Here is a 22500-nt window from a genome sequence, read left to right as displayed (position 1 = left end):
GAATCGCTGGTCACGGCAGAGCCGGCTGACGTGAGATGCATGTCTTGCTGAATCATGGTTCAAAAGCTCTTTATACCAGTTTCGGTCTGCTGGACAACTCCGCTTAGTTTTCACAGCAATGTTGCCTCCCTTCCTAAAAGATAAGAATCTCGTTTGTGTCAAGAATCATGTTGGTCATCATTAAGATGATCTCAAAAGGCCTGGTTTCTGCCTGTCTGCAGGTAAAGAACATCTCTTAAGAATTATTTTGGAAACCACATACTTGTCTATGACTAAAATATGATTGTGTTCCGTTGTCCCGGACTGTGTGTGACCCCCTGACACATTTTCAAAGTCTCCTGGGCGAAATGATCCCTCGTCCTGTTTCTGGAAGGGACGACACCAGGCGCTGCTCTCATTTCTATCATTTCCTTGACATCCACATAAGGTATGAACCTGTGACTCTCAAGTTCCTGTTGGGTTTGATAGGACAGGTCCAATGATGCAGATGTCCAGGAATTATAGAAAAATTATTAGTCAAATTAATATTTTAATGAAAAGTCTTGTGAAGAATCAAAAGGGCCTGTGCATCCTGTCAATACTAAGTGAATCTCTTCCCTTATGGTCATCGAACTCTCCCCATTCAATCAAACGCTGAATTCATGATACAGCTGAAGGTACTGAAGAATCAAGGAACGAAAAAACCATCACGCTTCATAATTATAAGATGTCTGTGAGTATCATAATTAGGAATTATTGTTCATCATGAAGATAGCGCATATATCGACCTCTTGTATATATTTGCCTCTGTATTCGAGAAGAATTTGAAAGTTTCATATTCCTGAAAGCCTCATTGTCTGGATATTTGTCAATAGTTGATTTTTAATCAGTCCCTGTTGAATAAAAATCAGAGTTGTTCAAGTTGCTACTGGTAAAAATATTGAGGTTTCAATGAGTAATTAATTTACTATCATTCAATTCATTGTTCAGTTGGTTCTTAGCAAAGTGACAGGATCACTCGGCGATTGGACTAATCATCTGTATTGGACTTGAAGGCTCTGGTCTCTGTCGGGCAAAAACGGACAGTTTTGTCATTCAAGCTTTGCTATGACGTCAGGCATAAGATTTTGATAGCTATGGGATTATAACTGCGGGATATTTGAACTTTCGGAATGTCGGAATGTCGGATATCACCTACGTTTCCAGTGGCGGCTCAGGGAGGTTCAGGGGTGAAAAGCCACGACGCCACATTTTCAAACCAGTTGGGTGGATAGTTCGTTCACTCTGTATGAAAATGAATCCGAAAGATACTCAGGAGATAGGTCAAGCTCATGAAATTAACCCACTATGAGCACTTTACGCCACTTTTTTTTAAATAATAAAATAAAATGTTCCTCGGAAAGGTTTCGCCCAAACGTGGCCATGTCTCTGGAAAACAAAACCAGGTCAGTTTGGGTGGTACACATACATACGCAACTATCCTGGATAACAGGCCTTTCGCTTTAGCCTCCGGACTCTCAGTTGAATCTCTTCCATTGTTTGCTGTTCTTAAGATTCTCTCTCTCTCTCTCTCTCTCTCTCTCTCTCTCTCTCTCTCTCTCTCTCTTATATTTGATCTCAAAATTATTCTTAATTCTTTGTTAAAATTTGGTGTTTCGTATATGATATGGTAAATATTTCTCCGAAATTCAGTAGGAGATCTTATTTTGAAAAATACGAGTAGTAAAAAGCTGTGTTTTGAAAACAATGGAGAAAGTATGAAAACTTGAGCAATAGGAATATGAATATTGATATCCAAATATATCCTACAACGTTTTACATATTCAGTACACATAAAGATACTTCATTCTTCATCAGAATCTTCTTCTCCTTTCGACCTTATTAGTCCCACTGTATAGCAGGGAGGGCCGGCCCCTCGAGTCAACTTCCTCCATCTATTTCTATTCCTTGCATCTGCTTCCTCCCGTCCCACCTCACCCATATCCTTCCTCACCACGTCCATCCACCTGATCCGCTGACGCCCCACACTCCTCCCCCCTCCACCCCGCCCCTCACTGGCATGTTCTTAGCTCTTTTGATTGGTTCCACCTCCTCTCTTCTTATTACATGGCCATTCTTCATCAGAATATTCCCGTTTAATTGCAAAGGAATCTACGAGAAGCTCTTTCTTCAGTATCTTCCGCTTGAAGTCTTTCTGCACCCCTTAGGGCATTAATTAATTTTCTGCAAAAAGAGCGCTTCATATCTTTCATCTTATAAATACAGTATAATATATATATATATATATATATATATATATATATATATATATATATATATATATATATATATATATATATATATATATGTATGTGTGTGTGTGTGTGTGTGTGGTGTGTGTATACATATATATATTTTGGGGTAATTATGCAATGTTTCACGTACCCGACAATCAACTCTCTCTCTCTCTCTCTCTCTCTCTCTCTCTCTCTCTCTCTCTCTCTCTCTCTCTCTCTCTCTCTCTCTCTCTCTCTCTCAGTCGTATTTGATCTCAAAGTTAAACTTCATTCTTTAAAAAATTTGGCATTTTATATAAAATACAATGAAGCTGAGCAGGATATGTATTTTCGAAACAAGAGGCACCGTATTAAAAACTGGCACAAATATTAAAACATCAAAAATAGAAATAAGAGGCTTCCAGTGCTTATGTAAGGCAGGCAATGACTGAATGATGACAACAAACTGTAAAAGCCTTATCTGCGACCTTATCTTACGATAAACAGCTTTTCACCTCTACAGGAGGCTACATTACACCATTTTGCCATCCATAAACCAGTCAACCCTGTTTTACTTGTTTATACCGGGTTATATCACTTTCTTTGCCTCAGTTTATCACTTCTCATAATTTATTAATAATACAGGCATAAAAACGAATGAACTCATGTCTTATGAATGAAAAAAATAGAAGTTCGGCATGATAAACAGCATGTGTAACTCACGACCCAATATGCAGCCTATGTGTGGATACATTTAAAACTGAACTTTCACACAGTACACACAACACACACACACACACACACACATATATATATATATATATATATATATATATATATATATATATATATATATATATATATATATATATACATATATATATATATATATATATATATATATATATTTATATATGTTATATATATATATATACACACATGTATAGGCATTATATATATTAATATTTTCGTATTTGGTCATTGGTTACACATCATTTTTCTCTGTTTTTTATATGTATAGTTTGCATTAAAGACCGTGATACCTCAGTAGACAGAGATCAGGTCAGATTATAGGAAATATATACATCCTGTCTCATATTTATGGGATGAGTTGCAAGTTTTATCATTGAGAATTATATATACAAAAGAAATCATGGAAATGATCTTCGTCAAAGTAGCAGCAGCAGCCATGAAAATCTCTCACGGAAAGTCATGAACAGCTGATCAAATGCTGTTAGTGCAGCTGTAATTTACAGTAAAATGACATAAAGGCCATTGAAAGGACACTTTTACATATAGGTGTCATATTTTCCGTATTTGGTCAGAAATTTGCAGTTAACATATAAAATTTCTCTGTTTTTATCAATCATAGTTTGCTTTAAAGTACCGATGATTTTCTACCATAAAAGTCTAAAAACAGTTTGTCAGAATTAGGTTATGTAAAATGCTGGAAACAATAATCTTATTGTTAAGGTCTATTCCGTTCTGTAATAAATGAAGACTAATAGACTTATTTCATTACTAAAACAATTAAGACTTTGAAAAAGGAATAATATTTATTCAATAATCATGGACAAATTCAAAGACAAAATTTAAAATACAGCCTAAACAACAGTCTGTAGGACAGATCAATCATAATAAGACTTCTCAGGTTCCTCGCTGGATGAGCGGGTTTTTCTCAGCCCACTCTGAAAAGTCTAAAAACAGTTTCTAAGAACCGTAGGTTCCCGAAAATGCAAGAGGAAGTTTGTTTCTGGTGATAGAAAGGTCTTTCTCGTTCTATAAGTATAAAGACACAATAAACTTATTTCCGTTGAATGGTAAGACTTTGATCTTAGGAATAAAAATTAAAATAATCATGGGGCAGATGCAAAGACAACATTCAGCTCAGTGGTCAGTTAAACAAAGATTAGGACTGATAATATTAATAAGACCCCCAAACTATGAATATAAACTACTGGCACACGATTTCAACTGGAATGATAATTTAGTGCAGAAAGTACTCGGACAAACAGGGTAACAAGGTCAAGGGGAACGTGGCAGACCAGGAAGCCTTCCTTCTTCAGGACATCGTTTGAAGAGGTTAGGGCTGATGAATGGCTCAGCTGGAAAGAGATGCCCGAATGAGGCAGCGCAGCGCAGCGTTTCCTTCCCTGCGTCACACACTGCCATGATGCCATGGACTGGGCTGCCACAGACAGTGCCTAGTGCCGCAAGATTGTCATGAGTTTTGTCTTGGCAAATCTCAGTGAACATTTGCAAAAAAAAAAAAAAAAAAAGTTCAGAAGTCTTCATATAATTATTATCAGATTGTCTACTCTAATACGTTCACACACACTGCCACAGACATATATATATATATATATATATATATATATATATATATATATATATATATATATATATATATATGTTACAGTCAGACGTGTCAGTCATTAGTTGACTGAAATTTGGCGTAATGCATCTTAGAGACATTTGATCCCCCAGGAAGTATTTGCGAAACAGTGAGTCAAGGTTTGGTCCCTGGGGTCAAATGTATTTTTCGTGTTTAGTACTATAATTATTAAAAAATCAGTGTGTTTTGTCATATAATATTATATATATCTATATATATACGTTACACACATATATATATATATACATATATATATATATATATATATATATATATATATATATATATATATATATATATATATATATATATATATATATATATATATATATATATATATATATATATATATATATATATATATATGTAGTATGGAAAATAATTTTATTCATTAAATAAGAAGTTAATTCATGCGATATGGTGGGATGGTGAAGAAGGGGTGCCACGGTAATGATTACATTAGTTAGGGTGCCATCACTCAAAAAAGATTGAGAACCACTGGTGTACACTATCTGAGAACTGATTATGTACAGTCTAATCTGAGAACTTGCCACAGGGGCAGACAGACTTCTTTTTCCTCTCGATTCCCAAAATTCCCAATAAAAGTCGATGATTTAGTAGAGACATAAGGCTTTAACCAAAATTCATGAAATTCACTATTGTATTATTAGCTTCTTATCTCATTTTAATTATAAATGCAAGTTCTCTTTCAGGCCTTAACATGTTGCTTAGGAAAACTACAGCAGTAGATCTTAGTAGCTAACAGAACTAAGTAAGTAAGGATTCTGTCCATTTTATGATCCTGTTGCCTCTTTCTTTTATTTGGGCCAATGCTTCAGTCATCGTGTCAGTAGCATATTACATAGGTTACCAGATAAGGAATTAAAGAAAAAGCTATTAACAGCTTGGAGATTTTACTAGACAGATTATTATAAGTATGGAGGAAATTTCCAGAAAAGGTCAAAGTATCGTAGCAGTATTCACAATCGTATATTAGTAGTATTCGCAATTTAAAGGAACAAGGAGCTCATTTCTTAAGAAGATAGGCTGTGATAACCACCTCCTCTTCAAAATGACCTCGAGTTTTTAATTGCTCCTAGTTTCAGGCGCAGCAGAAGCCATTCTAACACACTGTGGTTTGTGGCTTATGAACTGATAAACCAAACAGGAGCTTTGCAACAGCTCAGGTTCATTTAGGGATTATTTCTCATCAACAGTAGGTTTCAATTCATCTATCCACCCTTGAGGGAAGATGTGGCAAGGCCCACAACGTTTCCGATGTCGCTGGCTTCTTATGATAAATATTAAAATAAAATATTTCTTCAATAACTTATTTGAATGTTTACATATTATACAATGAACCCTCGACCCTTCTTACATAAATCATAAACATGCTGATTTGTATCGAAAACATACCAACACGTACACACGAAAGACGAGCTTGAGTCAAACAGCATTACTCAGGTCAAACACAAATGAACGATGAGCTTCCAATAATTATGATTATCTCAGAGTAGCCCAGGCTACACATAGATCTATGCTCACAAACTGTTCAACTCACGATTATCATATCATTCGAACTTTATTCTATGCACGGTTTCACTGCATGAATGTAAAAATAACTTTATTCTGTTACCAAAGTAATATCTACGTCCATAAACTAAAAAAAAAGATAACTTTTAGTGTTTACCGCTAGAACATGAAGCATACACCAGTGAAGCTATAGGAGCGTGCTACTGATTCATTCGACAAATATTTTATTTTACTGGCCTTCTTTTAAGCACACATTCATTCATTTTCAGTCAGAATCACTTTTGTATTATAACTTTTACCTATTCCTTCCTTCTGTCCTAAGTACCGTTTGAATGGCCAACAACGAAAACAAATATAGTCTAGGCAAGCCTTTTTTACGCCGTGGTGTATGTCATCAACACTAAGGACGAAGGGAACTTAATGAGATTTCAAACTTTTTTCAAAAAGTTATTTGGCAAAATAGACCCGAAAGTGCCCAGTCACTGAGCTATTAAAAGGACTTGTATACTCATGCAAAGTAGAAATCCATTGCCATCAAAAATGATATAAATATTAGCAAAGTAATTCTGAAATCCATTGCATCGACAATGAGATAAAAAAAAATCATTATTGAGAGCCCATCGGTCTTTTGCATTTGACCTGAGTAGACTGTTACACGCTCGTCATTCGTGTGCTTGTATTGTTCTTTTACAGACATAGATCGGTATGTTTATGGTCTAAATGAGAAGGTGTGAGGGTTCTTTGCGTATATACGTATTCAGATGTAGTACTGAAGAAATAATTTGCATCTTTATCACAGAAAGCCAGCGAAATCGGAAATATTGATTTCAGCAAATCAAGAGCTAGTTATGCGTATGCCACATCAAGGATCATAGTTGTCATTGTTATTTCTATACAAGTTAACAGATTCTTCTCGAAATTCATTGGCAATTTGATAACTAGTTGGTAAGATATGTGGAAAAAAAATTGCTGCTGAAAATTTACTTGTAAGCTAAACCTAGAATTCTTCTTTTAAAGCTGTACCCAGTTTCTTTACTAGACTGATCTGGTTCTTAGTCTTTCTCTGCAGCAGTAAATTATCTCTTCAAACTGATTGCAAGTTTCGTCTTTGACCGAAATGTTAGAATCACTAGTTTCATATATATATATATATATATATATATATATATATATATATATATATATATATATATATATATATATATATATATATATATATATATATGTGTGTGTGTGTGTGTGTGTGTGTGTGTGCGTGTGTGTGCGCTTGATTGAGCGGCCACGTGTGTGTGTGCCTTTTCCACATGAAAAGGTGCGTGGCTGCAAATGTTCTCGTCCCCCGTTTCAGCAGCAAGCATTTTGAGAGTAAAAACTCTAATCCCGCGTCTCCCACTTGGATGCTCGAGGGGCTTTGGAACCAAGGCGCTTGCGTGTCCATCAACGTAACGTTGCTTGACCCCCGTGGGCTGACGAACAGCCTCAGTAGCGAACGCATGGCTGCAATGGTGCTTGAAGAAAGGGAGAAACCCCACGAATGATACTCTGTTCTGTTATCGCAAAACAATAACTTGAACTAAGAATTTATATCTGATGAGAAGGAAAGAGAGATAAGATAGCGAAACAAAATACCTGCAATATTTGACAGTGAATTTTACGTTAATCAATTCTAGAATTATCCTGAAAGTAGAGTCCGAAGTGCACTTGTCAGATTTTTTCTCAAGTGCTCAAGTAATATGAATGATCTGTTTATCTTTTTCTTCAAAACTTTATTAAAAACCACTCCAAAACTAATTCCCTGTTATTTTGGAATCTTTCAAATTCCCGAGATCATTTTTTTTCTATACAACCAAATGTTTCTAAAAACTTTCAGGGCAATTTCAGAAATGGTAATCGGTTATACAATGATTCACAATGTAAGAATTTAGAAATTAGTTCCTAAATTCAAATCTGTTAGACTTTGCCGCTGGCAGATTACAAACTGGTTTCTCAGTGCTTGTTTTATAGTTGGGACATTTATTTCATAAGTGCACATTTACTATATAAAAATTGTTGTTTGTGATGAGAATTTTTTGTAGCAAATCAACATTAACATTTACCATTGATTCTAAAACTGAATCGTATACAAAAAGAAATGACAAGCAAATAATTTGTAATGGTTGTGTTTCAAACTGTTCTGCTTATTCCAAGTAGCAAATACTATGTGCTATATGGGTTTCATTTCAAGCTTTACCTGGTTTTTGTGCATTGTGTATACATGATATTAAGAATATATTTTATATGGAATTCCTACTAAGTACTGCGCCATTAATATTGAAATCATCTTTCTCGTCCACCAGGGGATTGGAATTTTTATGCTCATAGCTTTGGGAATTCCGCCATACTATGCACAAAATGTGCTTCCTGATGATCTCGTGGAAGGGGATGCAAATCAAGACTACTCGCCAATAACTGCTAAAGATGGAGAACAAACTCAAGCACAAGAGAGTGCTCCTCAGTTAGAACAAAATCCTCCTACACTACTCTTAGAGGAGGAAAAACCCGTTGAAACTTCAGACAACTTTTCTGTGGCACTCATTAACCATGACTCGAAACAAAGCCACAACCCTTCACTGACTCCACTCAACCAGATCGAAGACTTAAATGATCATTTCACTCTACCATTAATTCCACATCAAACTGGTGGTGCAGGTGACCTCCTCCATCTTATTCAAAGATCCCACGGCATTCCCAGGTCATCTGAAATTTCTGGAACATTTTATACTTTGAATATTCTTCCTCCTGACTTGGATATATCATATGAGCCCAAAGAGGCTCAGGTGCATCCAAACCAAAATGAGGAACCTTCCCACCAGACCTACACGCAATTGTCAGGACGCAGTTTGTCACAAGGTTTAGAAAACTTTTATGAAACTGCATCAAAAGAAGCAAACAACACTGTAGATTATGAACACTCAAATGACACAATTCAGCAGAAGGAGGGCCTTTATGAAGAAACCTCACAAGATGTGCCAGAAATTCATGGCCAGAAGTCCGTATCTAGTGGATTAAGGGAATCTAATATGTCAACAGATAATGAGAAAACAGAGTTGAAGGACCTACAATTTGATGTTTTAGAAGAGCCTCAGGCTGGAACTGAAGACTCTGATAGACCTAAAAGATTTGGAAACACTCAAGACCAAACATTATCTGAAGCAATAACAATTTCCCACCCCCATAAACCAGGTGATCATATTCAGGATATACATTTAACAACTGATTGGCCTCAAATTTCAGAAATTTCTCAATCAGTAGCAGTTTCTGCAATGAATGACTCTATCGAAGAACCACAGAATGGTGCTCTACAGTCAGATACACGCCATAGTTCAGGAAACACTTCAACACTAATCATTTCTAGCCAGGATCAGTTAGGTGCTGAAGCCTCTAACACTGCTGCAAAGAAGTTGGAGCATTTAAATGAAGACATACAAGTCATGCAAACCCATATAACAAAAGATCAAGAGAAGGTGACAGGCCTTGAACAAACACACCCCCAGATAAAGCCAGAAATAGCCGCACTTCATGAAAACCAGACGTATCCTAATCAAAACCTTTCAAATGTCATTGCGAATCCTCTTAATTCAGTTAACACAAGTAATAGTGAGGGAGAGCTGGCTGATATTTTTGATAACCAAAATAATGAATCCAATAAGAACATTCTTGCAAACATATATCAACAGGAATTTGATGATGCAAAATCATTACCAACACTCCCATCACAAATTTTATCTGAAAGCCATTCTGTCTTTGTAGAAGTTTTGCCTCTGAACCATAGTTTACAAAGAACTGGTTGGAGTCCATCTGCTGCTGAAGAAGCATACAGTCAGATAAATGATGAGACAGAGGCTCATTACAAAACGCATTCCAATCATTTTCCTGAAAATGCAGCATCAGAACAAAGAGATATGGCACTTGCTAATACCACTGCAGTTCCTGAAGAGCAGAAGCCAGTTTCTTCTGTAAGCAATGATCACTTGCTCCACTCCCCCATTAAAGATTCAGAAGAATTTCATTCAGATCTGTCAGTGCATGCAGACCAACTACTTCATTCGCCTATTAAAGAAACAAAAGGGTCTATATTAGCTCCATCTGGTCCAACTGAAACATTAGAAGCACATACCTTGGTTCATTCTCCCCCTGAAGGTTCACACGACCCAATTTTGTATCCACATAACAACAAATATCAACACAGTGATATTTCCATTGAGGGCAGAAGTATGGGTGATAACCAGGAGACAGATATAATTACAATCACTTTACCAAAGCATCAGCAGGAACTGCATGCAGCTCGACAGCCTAGAAGATCTCATGGTGGCCTGACGCCATTGTTCACACCACCAGAATCAAGAGAGGATTTGAAACATCTCCCTCCTGATTCTTCTGCAGAAGAGGTAGGAAAGGTGAACTTCATATACTTCTGTATCTTCTAGTATGTATAAAGCTTGAAATATTTCATTCTTTCTGATTTCATTTAATAACATGCAACTCTCTTGAGAGAAGCTGGAAAAGTCATAGTGCATTATTCTGGGACACAAATAGTAGTAGCAGTAGTAATAGTAGTAGCAGTAGTCGTATTGGTGGTGGTGGTGGTGGTGGCAGTGATAGTGGTGGCAAAGATGTTAATATGGCCAACATTGTGTAACTGTGATAACAGTGAAAGATTTTAAAATTATATTACTAGCAATCATTATTAACATCAATAATAACCTAATATCAAATATGGAAAAATCTCAACCACATGAATATACATAAAAATTTTACTCGGGAATGACAATAATTTTATCAATGGGTAAGGTGAATTAATAACACTCTTACCATAGTTGATTAAAGTCATTTTTGTTACAACAAGAACAAAATCCATAGCTTGTTATACGGATACCTTTAGCAAAAGCTGGTACTGTCACCAATGACAAGTGAGAGAAAGGGGAACTAACCAGCTCACTCGGTAGTCGGTGTCACTTTTCCTTCATTGGCCTTGCAGACATACTGGGGTATCTCTGCCATCATGGCTGTTGTGGGAACTTCTTACTTGAGTATTTATTTGTTTCAGTGGGTGATGACTTTGTCTTGTTTGTGGACTCTGCTCATTGTGATTGTTATTGGAAAGATGGCGTATGAGAATTCAGTCCCAAGGAAGAATGATTAATGAAGATGTTCGGGGTGTGAATGAGTGTATCCTTTGTTTATGTTGCCTATAATAATCGACCCTCATTCTGTGTCTGCAGCTTGCAAAGGTCAGGAGTGTGAACAGCATTTCAGCTGCATTGAGTGTGTCTCTTGGTCATCTGCCCAATGAAAGAAGTATAGATCAAGGTGGAAGAAGGTAAAGAAGACTCTTATCTGTGGCTGCCTTGACCCCCACTGCTTCTCCTGGGAAAGAGTCCACCATATTCTCCCCTGCTCAGTCCCAGAGGGGTATGAGCATATCAGATGATGAGCAGTTGGCTTGACCTGAGCACCTCACTTCTTCTGGAACAATGCCAATTGCTGCTATCTCCACAACTCCCACTGCAGTAACCAGCTCGCCATCCTCTGCTACTTCTACTCTGAGGCATCCCTAAGAAACAAAGGAACTGCTGAAGGTGTTGTGACCTTCTCTTGGCATACTAAGAGACCTGTCTTGTTATATCTTCCTTGAGCATTTGGCTTCAAAAAAAATTCCCTGCTCACCTTGGTCTCAGTAGATCTTATCACTTCATACCTGCCTTTCCCCTCCTATACTGAATGCACAACAGCTATGAACTTTCCTGATGTTCCTGTAGTTCCTGCTGCTCCTGCTGAAGATGCTCTGACAGCTCCTACTCTTGGACATTCAGGGGTGTCTTCCTTGACTTTGCCCTCATCTCCAGATCAGTGGAAGTGTAGGTAGAAGACCCAGAAGGCAGCCATGCACCGGAAGGCTATGAAGTCTTCGCACAGCCATCACTCTTCTGTTAGGAGTAACAGTGATCCCAGCACCTTTTTGCAGGGTCAGGCATTTATGGGCAGTGAAGGTGGATAGACACATGAGTTTGCACATAACCATTCTGTGTTGTATAGTATGGTCATGCTTGATCCCACCACCTGCATGCCCCACATGGGAAAGAGGAACCTACCTTGAGTACCATAGTCTTTGTTTCTTCAAAAGCATTCAGAGACAAGCCTGCACTTCCCCAAACTACAGGTTGTCATAGTGCTTATGAGCAATCAGTATGTCTTAGGTTGTGTTTGTGATCAGCCTCCTTACCATTGTAAACATGGCAACACTTCTGTGTGCAGAACAGGCCAATACCATTTATGGCCTGGGACTACTTCAGAGTACACATACCAGTGGGTTGGCCCACACAACGCAGAGCTCAGTGCCATTCTGCTAGGATAGGCAGTGTGTGTGCTCATGCTCACTTCAGCCTAGTGATTGGGATGAATATGATGACAGACTTTGCCTTTTCCAGGGTCTTTTAGGAGGAGGAGAGGTCAAAATACCAAAAGTTGTTGGTGTCAGAGGGGAAACATTGGCCTTCCTCTGCTAACATTCTGCAAGCATGTAGGTTAACCTTGACTTGGATAGGTATGATAGAGTTCACAGCCTGTTTTCAAGACAGGTTACACCTTCGAGTGGGCATGAGCCTTGGAATAAATCACTATTGGGTTCCTCCTCACTCCCTGAGAAGAGTAAGTTTGAGGCACTGCTTAAGAAACAAGAGCTTAATCTAAGGACTCCTTTAACCACTGTTAGGTTTCCTTTAAGGTTCCTTCAGGACCCATGAAGGGCACAGTCGCTAAACCTTTAAGGGGAGCTCAGCCATTGACATCAGGCTCTAGAAAAGGTTAGGCCTTTTGAAGACCCAGTGAGGGTCTTATGTTTTTTAATCTGACTACAAATACTTCTGTTCTAGAAATTCTGAAAGGCAAACAAAAAAAAAAAAAGAACTGCTGTCACTTTAAGCTTTAAAAAGTGTTATACTTATTGGCTGTTGAAAAAATTGAAGTGCCTATAAAAGTCACACACACAAACACATATGCATACATAAATACATACATTCATATAATATATATATATATATATATATATATATATATATATATATATATATATATATATATATATATATAGATATATATATATATATATATTTATATATATATATATATATATATATAAATTATATACTGTATATTATATATACAGTATATATATATATATATATATATATATATATATATATATATATATATATATATATATATATATATATATATATATATATATATATATGCTGATGGACAATTAAGACCACCTTTTTTGTTCATATTTATTTCCCGACATTTCTTAATTTTTCATATATAATTACATCTTAAAGGGCTCTAAAATAGATAAAAACAACACATAATTAGCACGAAACTCAAACATAAATTGTTTACACTTAACTTTACACATTATTTTAAAAACCAAGATATATTAAAATTCACAAAGTAAGACGTTGTATGGACCACACCTCCACCAGAGTAAAAGAAACATAAGTGGAAGGAAACTAAAAAATTAAAAAATAAGAAAATACACCTCAAGACAAGAAAAGGGGAGTGGCTGTTGACTGCGTGTTTAATGGGGGAACCAGTTGTTTGATCAATAAGGACTCTAAAATGGGCAATTTCTGAGTGTTGGGTGTTTGTCCGATGATTTTAAAATCTTTATTTTCAATTAATGTTTTGCAGCTTTTAGCGCGAGCTCTTATATTGGAAAATGTTCCCGGTTCTTGAGTCTGCTGCCTGTCCGGAAACTGACCCGTCTATGAAAGTCGATGTGCACCTTAGGGAGCCTCCGTGTGGATCCCACATAAGTCCCCGAGTTACACCTGGGGCAAGTATATCTAAATTATATATCACACAAAGGACATGAAAGGGCGCAGAAGATCCTTTAACCGAAACAGAGAGCGGATGGTCAAGGGATTTTTCGGAATCAGATTAACTCTCACAGCAGGAAAATGATTTTGTATTACCTGAGTAAATATTAGTTTAAAAGAACTGTCACAGACATAGGGGAAGCTGGCATAAAATTCCAGTTTTGGTACAGTAGGATATTTTACTTGCGGGGAAAAATTGTTTAGCAATTTTCGGCAAATCTTTCTGACAAATTGAGCAGGAAGACAGTTGTTTTTAAAATAATTTGCTAAGAATACATATTCCCTGTGAAACAAGTCCCAGTTAGAAGTGAGTCGTAAAGCTCTGTGGAATAATGTATAAACAGAATTAAGTTTAAAACTAAAGTAGCATGAGCTATAGATATTCGAGCCCAATCCGGTAAAAGTTCGTTTTCCAAAAACAGTAGTGTTAAAAGCATCGTTTTGCCTTGTAACAAGGACGTCAAGGAAGGAAAGCTGATGGTTGGACTCCCCTCTCGAGCGTAAACCTTCGTGGCATTTGCCCTATATATATATATATATATATATATATATATATATATATATATATATATATATATATATATATATATATATATATATATATATAGATATATATATATATATATATATATATATATATATACATATATATATGATATATATATGTGTATATATATGATATATATATATATATATATATATATATATATATATATATATATATATATATATATATATGTATGTAATAATTGTAATATACAATGCCCATATACATATGTATCTGGTAAAAAGTGACCAATAGATTCTACACACACACACACACACACACACACACACACACACACACACACATATATATATATATATATATATATATATATATATATATATATATATATATATATATATATATATATATAATTTATATATATAATTTATATATATATTATATATATAATATATTATATATATATAATATATACAATAAACATATATGTATTTGTATGCATATATATATATATATATATATATATATATATATATATATATATATATATATATATATATATATATATATATATATAAGTGAATGTTTGCATATTTGTTTGTCCACTATAGAAAGCTTTTAACTTAAAATCAAACCCCTATCACATGACAGATATGCAAACACAGACAAAACAAATGAAACTTTCGTTTTTACATCACCTTTTCCTTCAGTGTCACCGGGTTAATTCTCATTTTTCTCCTGACACTCCACCTTTTATTCCTTGCACTGTCAGACGTGTGGTTAACCTACAACAGTAAATCCAAATCACCTATAACATAAATTTCTTATCAGAATTTACGTGAATTTTGATCATAATTTATGATAATTATTAATATAAGTGTTAAACGTATACCTCACTGCTTGGTTGTTTTAGTAAATTAAATATTTTTGGTTGTGTTACAAAACATATTTCATAGCTATAAAGCAACGAACCCAAACCAGCAGATCCAAAGATTTTCTCCCTCACATGCCAGTTGTCTCATGCGAGATGTATGATATCACTATATCTTTTTTCTTTATTAGTTCAAAAGTGAATTTTCTCATTCATTCGATCGTTAGTTCTTCGCTTTTACCTTCGGAATTCGTTATAGTAACTACTTCGTAATATCATGGTGGTGTACATCGTTATAAATTCGGTTTAAATGAGGTTTATGGGGTGTTTCGGCAGCAACACTTCACTACATACCAAGCCAGGGTAGTAGGTCCATCTGTTGTTACACTAGAGACAGACCTTCTCCCTTCTCACACACACATAGACATACAGATACACCTGAGTGCAAATTGTAGAAGTACAATATTTTTGTTTATTTTCTTTGTTCAGTGGAGATGCTTTGTATTCTCTTCTGATAGAGGAACGTAACTTCCCCTCCCCCTTCCCTCACCCTCTATCTTCCCCTCATCCTTCCCTCCCCTTCCCCTCCTGATTCCCCTCCCCTCCTCTTCCCCTCACCTCTCCTCCCCTCCCCTTTCCCTTCCTTCTTCCCTCAACCTTTCCCTTACTTCTCCCCTCCCCCCCTCACTTTCCCCTCCCCATTACCCTTCCCCTCCCCTTCTCTCTTCTCCCTCCACTCCTTTCCTCTTCCCCTCACCTCCCCTCCCCATAAGACTGTCATTCAGTTTTCCAGGGCAGCACTGGGTTGGTCAGCTATATATATATATATATATATATATATATATATATATATATATATATATATATATATATATATATATATATATATATATATATATATATATATAGCACAGGAGGTTTGACTGCGTTTAGTGGAACTCCTCCGAACCCACTACCCACTATGTATATGTATATATATACATATATATATATATATATATATATATATATATATATATATATGTGTGTGTGTGTGTGTGTGTGTCTATACATATATATATATATATATGGTAGGTAGTGGGTCCGGAGGCGTAAAAAAACACTTAATACCCTCTTCATCTCTCTATAGTTGCCACCGCCATTACTGCAATATTACAAAAAACTTATCGAATTTATTCATCATCGCAACAATTATTATTATTATTATTATTATTATTATTATTATTATTATTATTATTATTATTAATTTGGCCCTAACTATACGAGTGGAAACCTGCTAGCAATCGCTTTGCTTAACTATTTAATACTAGACGATATGACATTGGTATTTGCCATCACCTGTGCTCTGTACATTTTTATGTATGTATATGAGAGCTGGTATTGCCATTACCTAAGAAAATTAAATTTGTCAGTGGTACAGTATGTTGCTTTGTTTGGTTAGGCTATTGCTCACGTCTTTCGTCCACAAAATGAAATTTTCTCTTTTGTGTACATTAAGGGTTGACTAGCCCTAAATGTGACTCGACAAGTTTCACCGAATCGTTTTTAATCATTAGAAAGCTGATGAGAATAGCTGCAAAAACAGATACGTTTGCTTTGTTCAGAAAGGATTGTGTTTTGCGGGGCAGTTTTAAGCATTTCGTTCAGGAAAATTCCTGCCCCCCGAGTTTGACTTACAATTTTTTTAAGAATCTCCTCATCGTAAGACTTGAGTTGCCATTATCTCTTGTCAATGACATATTAGCAAAGGCCTTTCCTTTGGGTGTGTTATGAGCAAACCGAAGCACGTGACCTCAAATGCATTAGTTGAAGGGCTTTTCTTCGAGCGGGCAGAGGCAGTTTTTTTTATTGGAATACTTTAAAAAGGGCCAGGGAAATGAACAAGGCGATGATAAGCAAAATAACTGCAGAAATCAGTCAAGTGAAAACAATATATTTGAGCAGCAATGAAAGTAGGGAAAAGAAACCCATCGTGAAAGTGAAGGAAGATTCAGTGGAAGAGAGAGAGAGAGGGAGAAAGAGAGAGAGGGAGAGAGGGGGGAGATCTGGAGACATGTATACTTTATCAATTATTTACTCATGAAAGGATTTATCATTTTTACCTTATACTTGAATATGAATACATGTTCACCTGGTTACCAACAGTCGCGAGCGCGCACGCACACATATGTATATAAATAAATAAATATATAAAAACACACAAACACACACACATATATATATATATGATGCTCCTATGGAAGTGATAGCATTACGAATTATCAATTAAACTAAGAGTGAATTGGCCGCACGTACCAGCTTCTTTGATCTTTCTCGAACCAGGAGAGAGCCTGTGACTTTGTTCCCCAAAGTACATCGTCATTCTGATGTTTAGCGTGACGTAGTCAGTATCGTAAATGGAACCCATTCTTTTCTGATGACGCAACAGATTAAACTCGCTGACATAACAGATGCAAGAGCTGGAGGAGCACTTCGTTCCAGAGCCATCCGCAAACAACAGGATGCGTTTGGATGACAAAAGCCGTTGACTGGATCGTTTATTCAGCGAAAAGTTTCTGTGATTTCGATGTGTGACGGCAAGGGCCATCATGAGAGTTTGTCACAAAAACTGGAACGGAAAAGAATAGACGGTAACACAAATGAGAAAGAAAAAACTTAAACAAACAAACAAATACAAACAGTAGTGTGTAACAACGAGACTGTTATTGTCTGGTGGGTTATCCATCACACGGGGCAGAATTGTCTACTTAGGATAAACACCTTGCACTTTCAAGTGTCAATGCCTTTGATATACTAAATAACTTTTAAAATCGCAAAATTTTTTTGAGTTTTTGCATTTTCCTAGGTATTAAAACGAACCTCTGTCTTGTATATGAATACATTCGGCGAAAGGTATCCATATAAAAGCAGGAAAAGGTCAACTGGTAACCTGGTCGTCACAAGCGTATGCACGGTCGATTCACGGCGAGGTAAATGAGAACTCTGTTCGACGCTTCCCTCCCCAACAGCATCATCAGTTAGCCACCCAGTATTAAGTAACCTTTCCGGATTTTGTGAACAGCAATGAGTATGATTTATTCGAAACTACTGCTTCTGAACGGGAACTGGGGTGCGGGCGAGGTATGTCTAAATAGATGGTTCAGTCAGGATGGGCAGAAAGTAACAGGGAACTTGAGGGAGAAACAGTCCTTTTTCACTTATTTACCCAAAGACCTTTGGCCCTCCGATCACCTTCAGCATTGTTCATATGACACAGAGTAAAAAACATGCTTATTAGAAATCGTTCTTAACAGGATAGCAACATGGTTCTTAAAATGCTGTGTTTGGACTGCGATTCTCTTCATTTGACCCACAGACAGGATTAGATGTTAGATTTAATCAACATAGGTTACGTGTAAGTTAGGACTAGCCGAAAGAAAAATTCTCTTTTTATACATCTAAGTGAAAAATTAGTCCTGCAGTAGTGTACAACAAGATGTAACAAAATGTCTCTAGAAAACTCTGGGTCTGCACTGATACAGCTAACAAATTGCAGTAATATTGATTTACGTCCAGTTCACGTACCTTGATCCTTTTCTGAACATGGTGCTCAAAGGCGATTCAAACGTGAAATTCATAATTATCAGTAATGGTTGTTAATGTCCGGGTTAATCCTGAAGAGTTGCTCCTCATATGGAGATCAACCTTGAAAGTAATGAGCCTCGTGTGCATAAGACTGGTGCCTGGAGTTGAGTGGAGATTTACGAAAATGAAAACACAGGAAAGACGAAACCTTGAGATTGATGCTTGGAGATGAGTGGAGATTTATAAAAATTAAAACGCAGGAAAGAAGAAACAACGAGACTGATACCTGGGGGTGACCGGACATTTATGAAAATGAAAACACGGGGAAGATGAAACCATGGGACTGATGATTGGAGATGATTGGACATTTATGAAAATGAAAACATTGAGGGAAGATGAAACCATGGGACTGATGATTGGAGATGATTGGAGATTTATGGAAATGAAAACACAGGAAAGATGAAACCATGAGACTGATGATTGGAGATGATTGGAGATTTATGAAAATGAAAACACAGGAAAGATGAAACCATGAGACTGATGATTGGAGATGATTGGAGATTTATGAAAATGAAAACACGGGAAAGATGAAACCATGAGACTGATGACTAGAGATGAGTGGAGATTTATGAAAATGACAACACAGGAAAGACGAAGCACTGAGACTAATGACTGGAGATGATTGGAGATTTATGAAAATGAAAGCACAGGAAAGGCGAAACACTGAGACTAATGATTGGAGATGACTGGAGATTTATGAAAATGCGAACACAGGGAAGATAGATGCCTTTGAGCCGAAGATGATGTAGGCATTTTGGAGCCATGAGGTTTTGCTTCTGACGTTAATCATTGAGTGAAGCGTATGTGGTTACTGTATATAATTACATTCAAAGCACGTATAAAGAAAGAAAGAAACGGTAAATCTGAATTAAACTTGTGTCTTATACGGAGCTGACAGAAAACGTTATCTAACAATCCATCTTTTGCACATTCTCTGGAAAATGAAGGAAAAGCAAATGCAAAGACTGACATAAAAGAAAAATGGAAAATGTGCTCTTGGTGCTGGGGAAAGCTCTGTGTTGATTCTGCCTTCATAACAATCTGCTGAGTCAGCATGATGCCATCTCTCTCTCTCTCTCTCTCTCTCTCTCTCTCTCTCTCTCTCTCTCTCTCTCTCTCTCTTTGTTTTCTTAGTGCGATACTGCTGTCAGTTCACAAACTAAATGAACGGCACTCGATCCATAATAAGACAAGCAGAAACAGTATGGGCGCGATTCATAAAGATTGAGCATTTCACTGCTAATTTAAGCACTGAATTAGGTGGCTAGTTGTCAGTCAACTACTATGAATTGAGAGAGAGAGAGAGAGAGAGAGAGAGAGAGAGAGAGAGAGAGAGAGAAATATGCCCCAGCAAAACGGAAGGGTCTTGGCGATGCATTCCTTAGCCAACGGAGGTGATTTTTATGCTTATTTTCTTCTAACCTTTTGCACAGAAAGATACATTCTTATTTATGATGCATGCACCTGCCAACGCTTAAATGCTTGCAACTGTTGAATTTGAAGAGAAATTCTCAAATTTTCGATAGAATGAGTATTAATTTCGATTAATTTTCTTGCAAAGCACACTTTATTATTTGCTGTATATTATAGTATGTATATATATATATATATATATATATATATATATATATATATATATATATATATATATATATATATATATATATATATATATATATATATATATATATATATATGATATATATATATATATATATATATATATATATATATATATATATATATATATATATATATATTTAGTATATACATATATATGTATATATATATATATATATATATATATACGTAAACAGAAGAAAAGAGAGAGAGAGAGAGTCGTTTCCTGGAGTAATGGGACCGTAACTCAGCATGTTTAATTGTAATAGCTGACGAAGCAAGGAGGAGAACGAAGCAAGGGAATGAAATATTGTTTTTGCTTATTGGTGTAATAATTATAATTTGAACGTTGTTTGAAGATTCCTTGTTTGAACTAGAATTTGTTGGAAGTACTCATTCTTCACCATACATTAGATTTCAGTCCCAAATGATTGAATTAATAAGATAAGGCCTCAGTTGGTAATATGTTACACCATGTGTTGCTTCATTAGTTTTAAATAGTCTTCAAAACGAACTGCACATCATATAATGAGAAGAAACTCAAATAGATTTTCACCGGCCACAGCATTTTTTTTCATGTGCACTTCAACTTTTTTAATCTGAAACCACTTATCATAGACTTGACAGTTATTTGAAAAGCGCTGACTTCCGCGATATATCTGATTTCCTGATCACTTAAGGCACATAACCAATTCAATAAAATATTGCAATTTTCTTCACACCTAAATTTTCAGCCGCTCTTCTTGAGAGTCTGGCCGCTTAAACAACGCCAGTCTTCTAGACCGATGAACTCTCCGAAGAGCAATTGCTACTGTACAAGAAGCCATAATGAGACAATTCTGTTAGACAGCTATTGCGAATCATTATCGCTTCGTACAGCAGCCGTTGAACAGCTGTTTTTAAACAAATGGTTTTGGTAAAAGAAAAAAGTTAAATCTAACTTCTTGTACCCCACAAAAACTGAGCCGTGTCATCCATCAGAAGATTGTAAAAGGAGACAGTTCCAAAGTGAACTGAGCTACTTGTGCTGTATTTTAGGTTCGCCTAGTGACTGGAATCTTCGAAACTGCGTAGGACAGCATAATTGTGTAATATTCATAGGTTGAAATGGAAGAATTACACATAAGACACCAGCGGTATTTACTGGCATTACATTTTCTTAGATTTACCTTAAATGCTCATTATTTTGTAAACATAAATAGATTTTGCAAATAATGCTGTTTTAGTCAGAAAATACTACAAGATTTGCAAAGCTTGCTTAAAAGAATGCATCATTTGTCTGAAGAGACAAATCCAATATAATCAAAAAAAAAAAAAAAAAGCAGAAGTAATGAAGACAGATTTTGCACAAAGGGGTGAAACAGCATCAGACGGAGAAAGGAAGAATGGCTCAGATCATTCTTCCAAAAGGTGTCAGGAACAACGATATCCAGTGCAAGTTCTCTTGAGTTGGAATTTAGTCAAAGAAAAGACAAAAAAAAAAGTGACAGGCAACAATGGACTTGCCGAGTAAGTTTTGGAAATCGAGTAGACAGAAATGCCACGCAAGGAAGTTTATGCATATCTAGTTTGATCGTGGTATAACAATGAAACTATCCAAGAAAATTTGTTGATTTGAGAATAGAACTTAAGAAGAAGAAGAAGAATAGGAGTCAGACGGCACAATAGAGTCAGAAATGACACCATAATGGACGGGTTCTCAATCATTACTTACCTCGATTTCTGCACCTCCTTTCCACAATTGTGTTTTGGATGTCCTAACATTTTTATATTCAAACCTGAGTTGGAATGTAAGGCTT

At 36.1% G+C, this 22500-nt stretch overlaps 1 protein-coding gene across 1 annotated transcript in view; it reads left to right on the top strand.

Annotated features, from left to right (window-relative positions):
• Positions 1–22500, top strand: part of LOC136837196 (uncharacterized) — a 47716-nt gene that overhangs the window by 3996 nt on the left and 21220 nt on the right. Inside the window, exon 2 of the mRNA XM_067101866.1 lies at positions 8499–10589. Coding sequence (XP_066957967.1) covers positions 8499–10589 — 2091 coding nt within the window. The remainder of the gene's footprint in view (positions 1–8498; positions 10590–22500) is intronic.

This window comes from Macrobrachium rosenbergii, chromosome 58, assembly GCF_040412425.1.
Source record: "Macrobrachium rosenbergii isolate ZJJX-2024 chromosome 58, ASM4041242v1, whole genome shotgun sequence".
Taxonomy (NCBI): Eukaryota; Metazoa; Arthropoda; class Malacostraca; order Decapoda; family Palaemonidae; genus Macrobrachium; species Macrobrachium rosenbergii.
The sequence above is the reverse complement of the archived record's forward strand: the minus strand, read 5'-3'. Positions and strand labels throughout refer to the sequence as shown.